General features: G+C 49.9%; 1 protein-coding gene across 5 annotated transcripts in view; it reads right to left on the bottom strand.

Moving 5' to 3' along the window:
* Window positions 1-14,474, bottom strand: part of DTX2 (deltex E3 ubiquitin ligase 2) — a 68,028-nt gene that overhangs the window by 9,792 nt on the left and 43,762 nt on the right. For 2 of the 5 annotated variants that reach the window (XM_050929111.1, XM_050929112.1), the window contains exon 6: window positions 9,237-9,368. The exons of the other annotated variants lie outside the window; for them this stretch is intronic. In XM_050929111.1, coding sequence (XP_050785068.1) covers window positions 9,237-9,368 — 132 coding nt within the window. The remainder of the gene's footprint in view (window positions 1-9,236; window positions 9,369-14,474) is intronic. 5 annotated transcript variants of the gene reach the window in all.

Genomic DNA, 14,474 nt, shown 5'->3' with positions numbered 1-14,474 from the left:
GGACTGGGAGGTTTATCCTTCTGGCTGTGTCCAGGGACAGAGCACGAAAAGAGAGATGAGACAGAGAAGGACAAGGCCCTGACATTTCTCAGTCTTCTCCACTACAGCTCGGTTCTTTAGGGAAGGGCCATGCCTTGGCTCTTTAACCGTAGGTGGGGTGGCATACACAGCAAGTGTAAGCCCTGGGGGTTCAGAAGGGGTCAGTGACAGCATCTATCCCAGACCCAAAGGACTGGTAAAGCAGCGTGTGTATCTTCAGGTCTCTTTCCAGCCCGCTGAGATTAGATCCAGCTGCTTGTGCTCCTTCCGTCCTAGAGAGGGCATAGTTGCCTCTATGGAAGCTGAGACTCTCCTTTACTTTCTAGTTCCCACCAAATGTGAGAGCAAGACTGCACCATTCACGGGAACCTTCACTGCGATTCTGTTGCCCTCTGAATGTTCGCAGCCTTGTGCTCATCCAGCGCAGCCAGAGGAGATAGAGGTCGGGGGTACTGGGCTCCTGCCACCAGGAGCACTGTGAAAAACTTACCAGCAGCTTATTTGATGGCTATAGACTTGGGTTCTTCCCCCAACCAGTGGACATCTCACCAGGGCTAAGGCAAGCTCCCAGCAGGATTGATGGGTGGGGACAGGGAAGACTCTCCGCCCAGCCATGCTGTCAAAACCATCCCCCTGCACATCTGGACTGGCTTAGCCCCAGGGACATGATGGAGTCTAGCCTCTCAGAGCCAAAGGGAGGCCCACGGGCCCGCAGGCAGCAGGAAAATCTCAGCCTCAGCCATGGGGAGATGCTGGGGTTGAGGGGGGCAGGGTTGGTTCCAGCTGCTTGGTACCAGCCAGCAGGAGTGGGAAGGTTGAGTGACCTTGCGTGGATCCAAGAGTGTTTCCAAGCAATCCCCCCCACCCCCTCCATTCACAGGGGCAGCGCTGGCACCCGGAACAGGCTGACTCCCTTTGGCGCCAGAAGGGGGAGATCCGGAGCTGAGCAGCGCTCGCTATGGCATGTGCTGTCAGTCCTCTCTGCCACGGTCCCAGGGTGGAGAGAGGGGGGTCCCAGCTCCCCCTGCCCAGCACTTACCCTGCCAGAAGATCCCCAGGGGGAGGGGGATGTTCTAGAAGGCAACTGCCACGTTAGCCTAACAGTTGTGGAATGCAGGGAGCTGGAGGAGGAGGGGAGGGGATTGGGTTCTATGCACGGCTGGCAGGTGGGACCAGCCAAGCAAGCCGTGCAGGGCTGGAAATCTCTCAGGTGGTTGTGGTCGCTGCGAAGACAGCAGCTCCAGCTTTCCTTGCAGGGAAACAAGCCTGCTCTGCAGGTTCTGGGCCAGCCTGGAGGCAGACAACAGGCTCGCAGGCTTGTGAAGTGCTTTGAGATCTATGGCTGGAGAGCACGGGCTGAGCCCTAAGCAGATTAGCTACATGGATGGCTGCAAGCAATGCTCAGCACCGCCCACTTCTTCCAAGGTGGCCCAGTCTGATAGCACTTCAATGCCAGTCTGAGGCCCGTGACTGGGATCTTGAGCTCTGACTGCAGGATCAGGCACCTGATACCTCACCCTGGAGCGTCTGCTTCTGGGCTGTTCCTTTCTAAGATTCTTCTTGTCCTCTGGGCTGGAGCTGGAGAGGGAAAGGAGGCCGACAAGGAGGAGGCAGCAAAAGGACAGAGGGAAGCAGATGGCTGGAGTTACACCAGCAGTGAGGTCTGCTTAGGAGGCACCATAACACCATCGACCAGCGTGTCCCTTTCTACAGCACAAGACAAATGAAAGCTGTTAGCGAGATTCACCAACGTGCGGAAATACTGAGGACGCTCCTTGCTCAAACCTTCCGCGGCCCAGACGCATAAACCCTGGGTTCTCCCAAATGATTTACGGAGCACCACACAAGAGCGTGGGGTTTTACAGAGCAAATAAGGAGAGATCCTCTGCCCAGAAGAACCCCCAGTCTCTGTTAAAACGAGGACAGGAAGAGGAGGCAAACGCTACAGAGAGGGGCGAGGACAATGGGGTCAAGCAGAGACTTTGAAAGCTAGGATGTGTCTTGCTGGTCACAGCAATTGGGACACCACTTCAAAATACTGAGGGTTCTGCCATCTCACAAGCTAGAGGCTAGTATGGGGACTCCTCTGGCCCTGGGGTTTAAAATGATCATACACTCCTGTGCTGCTGGCCCTCTGACACCTGTTGCTACACATGACACCAGCTGAATTCGTAGCCTCCTGCCGGCTCTTTTCGCTTTGCATCTCCACTAAGCACTGCACCAATGGAGGGGAGCAGGGTTTTTGCCGGCCTCAATGTTGCACAGGCCTGTATCCACAGCAGAGGGCCCCGTAGGAATGGGTATGGAAAAAGGCATCACAGTTTGGCAGGATGTAACCTAGCCTCCATGGGGAGGAGCAGCTTGGGTCACCCTATGCAATCTCCTCTGACATTGCGCTAACCCACAGCACCAAGGGGAAGGTGCCAACAAGGGAGTGTTTGAGAGCAAGGGGCCCCCCATAGGGTCTGTCTCCTGCCCTGAGCGGGATGGATTCATTCACTAGAGGACTGGCTAGTTTCTACCAAAGAGGCACCAGATTTTGGCACATTATCCCTATCCATTGGTATTATGCCAATAATTCCCATGAGAAGCTACAAGAGCCCTGTCAAGCTCTAAGAAGCTCCCTGCAAAGCTGGAGCCTTGGGTTCAGAGCAGCTGGAGACAGGTTTTCAAAGATCTCTGCACTACAGGCACCACGGGAGGTGACCAGGTTCTCCAGGGGATACTAGCGTGCCTCATGCATGCCAGCTGCTCAGCTCTTTTGAAAATTCAGCCCCAATAGTGGGTGCTGAGCATTTGGGAATTTGGAAATTTAGAAAGAACTGAACGCAGAGACCTAAGCAGTTATACCTACCAAGAGGTTAAGACACAATCTGAGAGCAACCACATATGATTCACCAGATGTACCACCTTGTATTACCCCAATCTGTACCTTAAGGATATTTGCTTCGAGGCCTTTGTCCAAATCTTTAACTGATCCCCGCCCTGGTTCATCTAACACTAAACACTCTTCCATGGCTCTTTGGCGTCAACACAGGGTTGAAAAAATACTACAGCATAATCTAATAATCTCGTCCATCACCCATCGGTCCTTTGGCACTTTATTGATCATTTGGGAAGGGAAGAATGGTTTATCCTCACGCCCTGAACCTTTTTCCTAACGCTGCCCATTTGCTGGAGAGAGTAGGAGGTTGATAAGATGAGGACTCTCCAGGGATAACATTTAGCAGCTGTGTTTTTGGAGGCTTAAAGCAGTAACACACCTCCTTCTGGAGATGAAAAGGAGCCATATGGTTTGCAGCAGCTATTATTTCACACACAACACATGGAGACATTATTTCTAATTAAAGTTGGGGAAAGTGAGTTCTCCCCTCCCCCAAATATTTTTGCACAGCTTTCTCCTGTTTTTGAAGCCAGGGGATTTAAGCTTCAGCTACACTGAGGGCTTTCACACACTGATGCCAGTATAATTTACGTCACTCAGGAGTGTGAATAAGCCTCCTCCCTGAGTGACGTCACTTACATCGACCTAAGCACAGGTGGGGACAGTGCTATAGTGGCAGAAGAGCTTCTCCTGCTGCCACCTGCCCCTCGTGGAGGTGGATTTGTTGTGCTGACGGGACAGCTCTCTCCCGGCAGCACAGAGCGTCTGCACTACCAGCACTACAGCTGCACTCACGGAGCGTTTCTAGCGTAGACTCGCCCTCCACTGAATAACCCAGCTGTGCCTGACGTGCTTTAGGGCAGTTGGTTTTTCCTGTTTTTTGGCATGGATGAGTCCTTGATTGGAGTTTTTATTTCATTTTCCTCTTACTAATGCCATGTCTCTAGTGACCTCAGAGAAAGGATCTCCCTTGAGGCAATCGGGAGAGGCTAGAAGAACAACGCGGCATGGGACCCTTGGTGGAGGAATCCGTCCCCATTGGAACAAGGTGCTCTGTCCCTTTAAGAAGGAGGTTTGAGACCCCCTTTCAGCTCTTTTCTGTTGCGTCAGTGTGAAATGAATCAAGTACAGGAGGTACTTTCCTTTACTTCCCCACTGCCCCGGTCTGCAGCTTTCTGCCAGCTGAAGGACAATCGGCAAAATGCTTACGCCCATCTGAGAGCTAGCGTGGGTGAGTTGCTGGACTACGATGGGCGATGGATTAGCCATGCACCCATGGAAACACAGACTAGCAACTGGGAACACGAGGCAACCCCACCCTGCTCCTGCCCCCCAAAAACCCACCTCAGGAGAAGGGGGACAAGCAGGGAAGCTATGGCTGAGGTGCTACCTAGAGAACCTCATGCTACAAGACGTTTTGGCTGTGCTATACTGTACTCTGCCATAACCCTGGCTGCGTCCTCTGGTCTCTCCCCCTAGGGAAGGACTAGCATTCAATTCAATTTACCCTATTTGGGCTGCTGCACCAGTTTTCTCCATTGAGCCAACATAGGTGGTTGGTTCTGAGACAGCCAGGAAGAAGAAATGGTGGGGTGGCCCTAATCTCAAGGTATTCATTGTATTACTTTCCCCTTTACATTCTCTTGCAGAATTAGTGCTGTAGCTTTATACCAAGGTAAAAATGTTGTGTTCTCTGTTTTACATAAGGTATCAGGTATCAGAGGATCAGTATGCATCTGAGGAAGTGGGTATTCACCCACAAAAGCTCATGCTCCAAAACGTCTGTTAGTCTATAAGGTGCCACAGGATTCGTTGCTGCTTTTACATAAGGTAGAAATGCTGAGGCAACTTGAAATGCACTAGCTGTATGAGTCATCTATACCAGAAAATCATCTGCAGAACTGAGAGAACAACAGGGTATCCATAATTCTCTTCCTCAGTCAATAGAGGCTGGGCATTTGCAGAAGAGCACCATAATCCACTTTGGGTTTCTTTAACTCTTTCTTTTAAAAAGCATTCAGCTTGGAAGTGCTGATGTACAGACCTGATCTCTTCACTAAAACGCTCTGTGTGATCAGCTGTGAAATCCCGCAGTGCTGCTATGGAAACAAACTGCAACAACACAGGCATTTGGGATGGCTGATGCAGGACTTAAAACCAGCCATCAGTGAAATTGACAAAGTTCAGCCTCCTGGGTTCTAGGATGCTAGAAGCGACTGATGTTTAGGTTCAGAAAGCATCCCACTACCACGCCTCTGGGCATCTGAACAGAGAGATTTGAATTATTTACAGAGTTTACTGATGCCTTCACGCAAGGATGCATCAGTTTACAAAGCTCTCTGGGACACAAGAATGTGTGTGTTTGTGATGCAACAACTTATGAAGCATAACAGGACCAAAGGGGTAAAACTGTCATTTCTGATCTTTACAGCTACCAGGTCTACAAAGGATGACTGGGCAAAAGATTAATTAAAATGAAACACACCCTTGAAGTAGCCCTTGCTTATTTCCATGGCAGTAATAGCTAAGGATCTCCAGCAGGGACAGAGGCCTTTAATACTAGCAGGGACATAATAATTTAGAGGGCCTGATCCTGGGAGGTGCTGAGCACCCTTTACTCCCAGGGAGCTGAATGCTCAGAACCTCGCAGGGTTGGGCTCACACCACATAAAGCAAACGAACCTCAATGAGCAAACACAACGGTTAATGGAATAAGTCATTCTCCTCTTCCAGGGGGAGAGACACCCAACCATTGTGTAGTAATATGGGACATCTGTGCTGGAAAAGGCCTGGCTAGGGAAGTATGTCCATACAGCACCCCTCAGACCATGCCCAAGTGCCATGAGCGATCATTCACCCACTGATGTGGTACCACCCCTCACTCACTGCTGGAAGAAAAGCTTGTATTTCCTCCAGAAGACAGAGGTGCTGGTACTCTGAGGAGGGTTGGTCCATGCAAGTTACCCGGCGGGCAGTGAGGTGAATTCCCACAGTCCGGCTGGCAGGCGATTGGCAGGTCCCAGCAGGCAGACTGGGGCAGGAGGATTCAGCTGAGCGCGTGCTGTCTAGGGCCAGCTCCATGCAATGTCAGAAAGCCCCCAGCGATTCCCCTGCCAGGCTGGATCTGCTAAACTCATTCAGTGACTGACACAGATGGGCTCAAGGTACGGCTGCAGGAAGCACTGCTCCATATCTGGGCTCAGTGACGCTAACAGCTCTAGGCTGCACGTGAGGATCACTACAAAAGAGATCTCAGCCAAGGCGGCACTAAACGCCCTCAGCAAACAGGGGAGCATGCCTGCTTTTCAGGGTGGCACTAGGGCAATACACATACTGCTCCAGCCCGATCAGATGGAAGGAGAAGGGCTAATGGATTAGGCAGGAGGGCAACGTGACATCCATCGTGGGAACATTGACCCCTCTGTTCTCCCAGGGACCGATACCCTCCTCTCCCTTCCTCTGTCGACTTCCTGACTCATTCCCCATCATCTTGAAACGCCCGGGCCCTTTCTGAGTCCGGCACAGCACTGTCCTAGCCCCATTACCACCCCTCCTGTCAGCAGCGTGACGTCCACCGCGCTCCTGCTTCATAGCCAGTCACTCACTCAGTGCGATGCTGCTTAGAGGCTCCCCTTGCGCTAGGCCCTGTAAAAACCTCCTGTCGCTGCCCCACAGAACTTACAATTGGACCGAGCTAGGAGGATCTGTTTAGGGCCGGATCCTCAGCTGGGGAAAAGGAGAACAGCTCCATTGAAGTCAATGGGGCTATGACCAGAGCCTAGACCTAACCTCCTACTACACCCACCACACCCATTCATCGTGCTGTTTCAGTCCCGCCTGGTGCCCTTCCCCTCCCTTTTCCTTCACGCTGCTCCCCGTCTGTGGGAAAGCTCCAGCAGGCCAAGCAACCTTCCTCCCGCTCCAATTCCTCCAGCTGCATTTGGTGGCAAGCACCCCCTTGCTGTGACTTGCCCCTCCTAGGCCTTTAATGCAGCTCGAATTGCAGCAGAATAATTCAGAGCCCTAAACAAGCAAATCTGGGACCCATGGAGCCCAATTTAAGCTTGTAGGCCCAGATCCTCACAGGAATTTCGGCCCCCAACTCCCACTGAAATCAGTTCGATGCTGGGCTGCCCAGAGGGGGGGGGTCCAGTGGGGCAATTTGCCCCAGGCCCCACAGGGGCCCCCACAAGAATATAGTATTCTATAGTATTGCAACTTTTTTTTTATGGAAGGGGCCCCCGAAATTGCTTTGCCCCAGGCCCCCTCAATCCTCTGGGCAGCCCTGGTTTGGTGCCTAAACACCTGAGGATCTGGTCCTCAGTCATTCTGAGGGCATCTTCCCGCTACCAAGTAGATCAGAAGCACGTTGGCACAGGCACCCCTCTCTGTATATGGGTGAGAAGTGCCAGGCAGGGTGTTTCAATCATACACGTTCTGTAATAATGCCAGGAGCTCAATGCCTACACTGCCAGGGCAGAGCTCTTCACCCAGCTCGGCCCTTCGTCACTGCTCTCCACTTCCACACTACGTCTCTTCTCCACCTCACCTTCTCTCTCGTTCCTCCTGCCCATTCCGAAGTCTGGTGTCCCTCACTCCTTGCCTACCCTCCTTTCCTTCCTCTCCTCTTCTGCTTCGCAGCCTGGTCTCTCTGTCCCCTTTCCCTTCTCTTCTGTTCCCTTCCTTTCATTACTCCACCAGAATCACTCTCCTCCCGGGGTGGTGCATGCCCATTCCATCTCCCTCTCTAGGGTCCCCTGAGTGTCACCTCCCTGCAACCCACTTCCCTCCCTCCATTGACTGCCAAGATCTCCAGTATCTTTCCCCCCTCCACGCATTCATAGAACCTTTTCCCTCTGCCCCTTTAGTGACCCCATTTGGGTTTCCTGATAGGAAGGGTCACCAGTGGCACACGGTTGGACAAACACCTGTCAGGGAAGGTCTAGGTGTACTTGGTCCTGCCTCGGCGCAGGGAGCTGGACTAGCTGATCTCTCCAGGTCCCCTCCAGTCCAACATTTCTTTCTGCTTAAACCTGCTGTGTTGCCTCTCCTAGCCCTCCTCCCCCATTTGCAAACAGCCCAAAGTGCAGAATGGGGGGGGGGGCACTCTGATGGGAGGCATGGCCAGGCAGAAGTGGCGCATCCCTATGACACTCCCTGCTAGCTTGAGACTTGGCAGCTCAGGCTGCAGCTCTGGGTACAAGACCCGTTCTTTTTGGTAGTGTAGTTCCGCGCCAAGTGCCCTCTTCAAGGCAGAAATCTGAGCCCAGCAGCTTCACCCAGGACGAGCGGCTTAGCTTGGGCCGGGAAGGGAAACTATCCCAGTGGCTCTGGGGCTGGGCTGGTAAACACAGTCAGCACACTAGTGCCAGGATGGAATAACCTAGCTTTCCACCTTAGCTCTGCCGTTGGCCTTTCCCCATGGTAGAGCACAGGGCTGGGCTGGCGCACACAGACACGCAGGTCCGGCTCTCCCAACCCGGCTGGCAGTTTGTGAAACAATGACCTCCACAAAGCTGAGACTGCGTGGCTTGGGAGATGGGGAACAGCAGGAAGTGGAGAAACCACTGGGGAGATGACTAAGCCTTGCAACAGGGCCCCGGTAGCTGCTATTGCCGTCATTCTGTGTAGAGATACTGAAAACCAACATGCAGCCGGCCCCATTCCACCGGTTCAACCCAATGCTGAGCTGTAGGAAGTGGGTTTAACCCATTTCATTCGGCAAACCCTAAACAGCCAGGGACTGAGTTGTATGAAAGACACCTCTTTCCTTGTGCTCAGGGATGACCAGCAGGGCCACTCAAGCGGAAGACCCACTGGAGAGCAGCTGAAGGATGTATTCCACAAGGACCCCACAACTCTGGGACTCACCAGCTCCCTGGTCAGCAAGGGACCCCCAGCCCACTGGGTCCTGGGCCATGACTCTCCTTGGTGCTACAGTAATACAAATAATAGATAGTAACAACTGACCTTCAGAGTGCTCAGCAAGCCATGGCTGTCAGGGATAGAGGATCCCAGTGGGACAGGTCTGAACTGAGTGTTTTTGGCTGCCGCGTTATTCAATGTTAATCACCGGTTGAACGGGGTTGGGTTAGTTAGAGGCACAGTCTATTTTTACAAGCTTATTTTCCGATGCGCCAAGGAGCGTTTAGAGCAAGGGAGAAAAGCCCTGCTCCTCTTTATGAAAGGAGTGCACCAATCATGGCAATTTAGACAGGCAAGCCAAGGGAGGGGGGTGGGGGGACGAATAGTGAGTGCAGAGATAAAGAGAAGGAGATTGAAGCAAATACCAGAGAGTTTGAGCAGCAACTACCTGTCTTGGACACTTTCCTCCCTTCCTTAACTGAGCTGTGTTTTTTAGTGGGTCTACGGGTGCTGGCAGGTTGTGGCGCACAGGTCAGACGCACAGGAAGTCCAGTGGCTGACATCAGCATAGCCGTCATGCCTACAGGGGACACGAGGTAAACATGCAGAAAGGAAACAAGGCGGAAATAAATTTATTTAAAGAGGGGAAAAAAAAGGAATAAATTTTTCAAAGAAAATAAAAAAAAAACCCTTGATTCAAAGAACACAAAGTACTTGTAAAGCAAATAAATGGGAAAGGTGATTCAGTTTGATTTCAGTGCAAGGACAGGAACTGGGGAATCCAGAGGAGGAACAGCTTGGATGGTAAATTAAAACGGAGGAATATGTTCATGAATCTGATAAATGCTGCTTGAAGCCGCTGCTTTAACCAGCCTGTCTCCACCTCGGACTTGGAGCCTACGGATTAGCGCTGACGCAGGGCTCCGCTAGTTACATGGTAAGTGCCTCTAAGGCTCAGCTTTGCGAGGTGGTGAGTACTTCTGACTCCATACGAAGAGGCTCAGCACTTTCCAAATCCGTTCCTTAGACTGTGAACTGAGACTGAGGGCCCTGCTTTCCTTTACGCTGGTGTGAATCTGGAGTGGCTCAACTGGCTTCAGTGGAGTTACGCCAGATTCACACAGTGCAACAGCAGAATTGGGCTCACTGTCACGTTCTAGGCCTCGTACAGCCTGGAACATGTCTGCACATCAACCCTGACTCATTAAAACACGTAAGCACATGCTTAGCTTCAAGCATTACAGCACCTCATTGACTTCAGCCGGATCTCTTCAGTGCTTTGCTAATCAAAGCCACAGGAAAGCACTGTCCTACCACGGATTTGTTGAATTCGGGTTCTTAATGTTAATTATGCCTCTTAAAAGGACACCTGCTCCCTAAAGGGAACTTGGCACAGACAGAACTTCAGGGTTGACTCTATTGATCTAATGCTGCAACATTCACCATTGAAATACAGGCCAGTTCCAATCCTGTAATGTAACGGAATGCAATCTAATATACTAAAACTGCCCTAATGCTGACATATTCAAGGAACCGCCTGCATCACTCCCCAGCAGAAGAGCATTCGACCCTGACAGACACCAGGATATTTAGAAAATCCCTTTTAAATGCAGCTCTTGACGGTGGTCAACATTTAGCAAGAGCTACCCACCAGGGTAGTACATGAGATGTAGCGATGTGTATTTCCCTGTTCTTAGGACACTGATTCTCAAACTTTTGTCCTGGTGACCCCTTTCACACAGCAAGCCTCTGAATGCGACCCCCACTCCCATAAATTAAAACACTTTTTAAGATGCTGGAGGCAAAGCAGGGTTCGGGGTGGAGGCTGATAGCTTGCAACCCCCCACATCATAACCTCACAACCCCGACGGGTCCCAATCCCTAGTTTGAGAATCCCTATCTTAGAGATCCCCCTACATGGGGCGTGTTGGTAACCAATAGCCTATAACTCTGTTAGCTGATATTTTTAAGTATTTTGTTTTTCAACCCCTTGTTCGCTTGGGGAGGGAAAGGCAGCATAAAAGATGCACAAAATGAAATTGTTCTTTAACTAGTAGAATAAAATCCCATATACATGCACACAAGCGAAAAGCAACTGAAAACAGGGTGTTATCATGAGACGCCTCAGGGGACACTATCAGCTCGGCCTAAAATATAAAACTCACTGAGAGCATCTATGGACTTTGCAGAGCCAAATGCCCCTGTGCAAGGTCAGGGCGAAATGCTGTCCAGTAAGAATTCTCCACTCACAGCACTGACGGCGTTCTGACCCAATTTACAGTAACTCCTAGAGCTCCTTCTTATACAGCTACGGACAGCCCCTTACTCTAAGACCTGACAACCTCAGGGTCTGATCCAAAGCCCATGGAAGATGAGAGACAGGAAAGATTATTAACCCCCTTTACGGATGGGAAAGTGGGGCACAGCGATTAAGTGACTTGCCCAAGGTCACCTGCAACACCTATGGCAGAGCTGGGAATTAAACCGAGATCTCCCAAGCCACAGTCCATCATCTTAACAACAAGATCGTTCTTCCTCTCTAACAAGCGACTACCAGAGGTGCCAGGCAGTGAAGAACTGGGCCTGATATCTGTATCCTTTCTACAGTATTGCAAAAGCTATCACAAATCGTTCCTCTGACAGGCAAGGATTACGGTGATGGGCATGTTAGAACTGCATGTCAGACTAAACCAGAGATGATGTAAGAAACAAGGCAACCCCTTTTAAATGGAAGATTGAAGGCGGGGAAATGAGAGAAAAATAAAGGGAAGAGGTAAAGGGGATAGAAGATAGAGGAGGGAGAGGCTTTTGGGAGATGAATTAAGTTCTATCCAAGATCTAGACACAGGACATGGATAAACCACAAGCCACACTCCAACAGACATGAATCATCATTTTTTAACTAAATCTCCGAGGAATGTCAATTGCTGGGTTTCCTTTCACATCACTCCTGCTTACCAAGAGACATGAGGAAACGGAAGCCCTCTGCCTCCTCACCAGCTAATGGCATCTGCCACACACCGTGCTGGAGTCCAGCACTCCTGATCTCCAAACAGCTTCCACCGTGGTGGACTGCGGCACCACAACACACACACACTCCTTAAGCAGCAGCAATGGGACAGGAAATGCAGAGAGAGCCCCCAGTGGCTGTGGTAAAGAGAGACTCCTGATTTTTAGTGGGTGAAAACATTAAGCTATTGGCCTATTGTCCTGGTAACGATACCAGAGCTAGGTTCTCAGCTGTTAGAAATCAATGTACCTCTGTCAAAGTCAGAGCTATGCCAGTTTACACCGAGCTAAGAATCAGGTCTGTAAGCTCACCAATGAAAAATGCTAGTCAGAATCGAATTTCTTTTCAATCCTGGACTAAACACCTGGTTCCTGCAAGATTGCTGTGCCCCTTGATTTCCAGTGCAAGCTGAGGGTACTCCTCAATTTCCAGGAAGCATCGAGCATGCCTAGACCTTAAATCTTTTTGCAATATCCTAAGCATTTCCACAACAATGGGACGCGGCCTTCTTTTCGTTAACAGAGAATATGTGGATTGGTCCTACTTTGAGCAGGGGGTTGGATGAGATGACCTCCTGAGGTCCTGTCTAACCCCAACATTCTACGATTCTATGATTTTTATCCCAGCCTTCTTAACCTCAGCCATTGCAACCATGCTATTACCGACTGGCTGCACATACGTGCCACTGGCCACTTTTCATTGGCCGAAGGACGAACAAATTCATCCTTAGCATTGATGGGTACGGACCCACTGAGTTTGGAGTCAGAACGCCGTTCAATTTGCTTTACCACGTGTATTAAGGATTTTGGCTACAAAAACGAAAGTGTTATGTGCCTCTCTAGACTGTCAAAATGGTACTAACGCAGGAAGATTCACAAATCCACACTGGAATATTAGCCCTAGGAATAACACACTTTCGTATTCAGAAGGAGACAAGATATATTGATCTCTGTAGGTATCTACTGGTTACATTTTCGAACAAGCACCTCTGCACTGTCTCCCATGCTGCCCCTGGCTCTTGGGAGGGGCTCCCTGTAAATGTCTGCAAAGCTACCTTGTTAGCCTCCTTCAAATCCCTCCTCAAAACTCCCCTTTGCCATGAAGCCTACACTTGACAACCGTTGGAGTGCTGGTGTGCTGAGTCCACTGCCTGTCACCAAGAGTGCCTCATTGCTTCCCTGTACATCCCTATTGGTCTGAATCCATTTGCCTCGTGTTATATTTAGATTGTAAGCTCTTTGGGGCAGGGACTCTCTTTTTGTTCTGTGTTTGTACAACTCCTAACGCAATGGGATCCTGATCCATAACTAGGGTCCTAGGTGCTATGGTAATTATACTAGCTCTCAATCCAGAGCTTTTCATTTGTAGATCTCAAAACACTTTATAAAGGAGATCAGTATCATTATCCCCATTTTACAGAGGGAGAAACAGAGGCAAGGTGTGGGGAAATGACTTGTCCATGGTTACTCTGCAGGCCAGTGGCAGAGCCAGGAATAGAACCCAGGCCTTCTGAGCCCTAGTCCAGTGTTCTAGCCACTAGGCAAAATTGCTTCTAATAAATAATAAATCAGCCTACAAGTTTCTGATCAGGCAGGGATGTAAACACAATTCTTCAGCTTGCCACAGAAGGAGAAATGGTAAAGCTCCTTTTAACTGTCATCTTTACTGGACAATTTGATTATGTTAATCAATCAGCTAAAGTTTGTAAGGAACTTCAAACATGGTCATCTTCAAATGTACACAACTGACATGTAACTGAAAAGTTAATGATCTAAGCTTAACTGCTCTAGGAAATATCACTGAAATATTACGCGTATGCCAATGGAAAGCACAGGAGCTGCAGAATTGTGCACCTGAAAAGACTGAGTTAACAGATTTTTATGGCCACAAGGGACCATTATGGTAATCTAGTCTGACCTCCTGTAGAACACAGACAACAGAATATATCAGTTTCATTAGTTCATCTTTACCAGAAAAATATTGATCCCAGTGTGCATCTGGGACAATATACTAACAACGCATATTCGAGGTGATGAATCATCATAAATAAAATAGAAATGTATTACATGAACTTTATACCCACACAGCACGCCAGGAGATGAAACTATATCTACTATTCAACATAGACAGCAACGATCACATGACATCAGGAGCGATTCCTCCTCGGAGCATCTAGCATGAAGGCAGGAAGATGGACGAGATGAACTACTGGGCTATCCTCCTCCTCTACTGTCTGTTGTCTTTGGGGAAGACACGTGGCAGAGGAATCAAACGCAGCACAAAATGAAGTGTGCAACAGTGACAAAGCACATCCTTCCTGAAACCACGGAATCACTGAGCAAGAGGCCAGTTACTTGGTGCATCACTCTTTGGGCTCACTCCCATTTGAATCATTTGCGTAGCCAGCAGCTGTTTTTCCCTTAAGCTTCTAACATAACACAGGAAATCTTAGCACTCAGCAATCAACCCTTGCGGACCCTGATGGTAAAAATTACTTGTGATGCTTCCTTATGCAGATAAGCCGGCTTTGCTGTTGAAACAGTGGCTTATCACGCTTGACTCCTCTTCGGCACCCGGAAATCACTGGGTACGTCCACACTGCAATCAGAGGTGTGACTGCAGGTTGGGTAGACAAACCCACGCTAGCTTAAATTTAGCTTGCACAGCTAAAAATAG

Source organism: Gopherus flavomarginatus, chromosome 19 (assembly GCF_025201925.1).
Source record: "Gopherus flavomarginatus isolate rGopFla2 chromosome 19, rGopFla2.mat.asm, whole genome shotgun sequence".
NCBI lineage: Eukaryota > Metazoa > Chordata > Testudines > Testudinidae > Gopherus > Gopherus flavomarginatus.
This window is presented reverse-complemented; position numbering and strand designations above follow the sequence as displayed.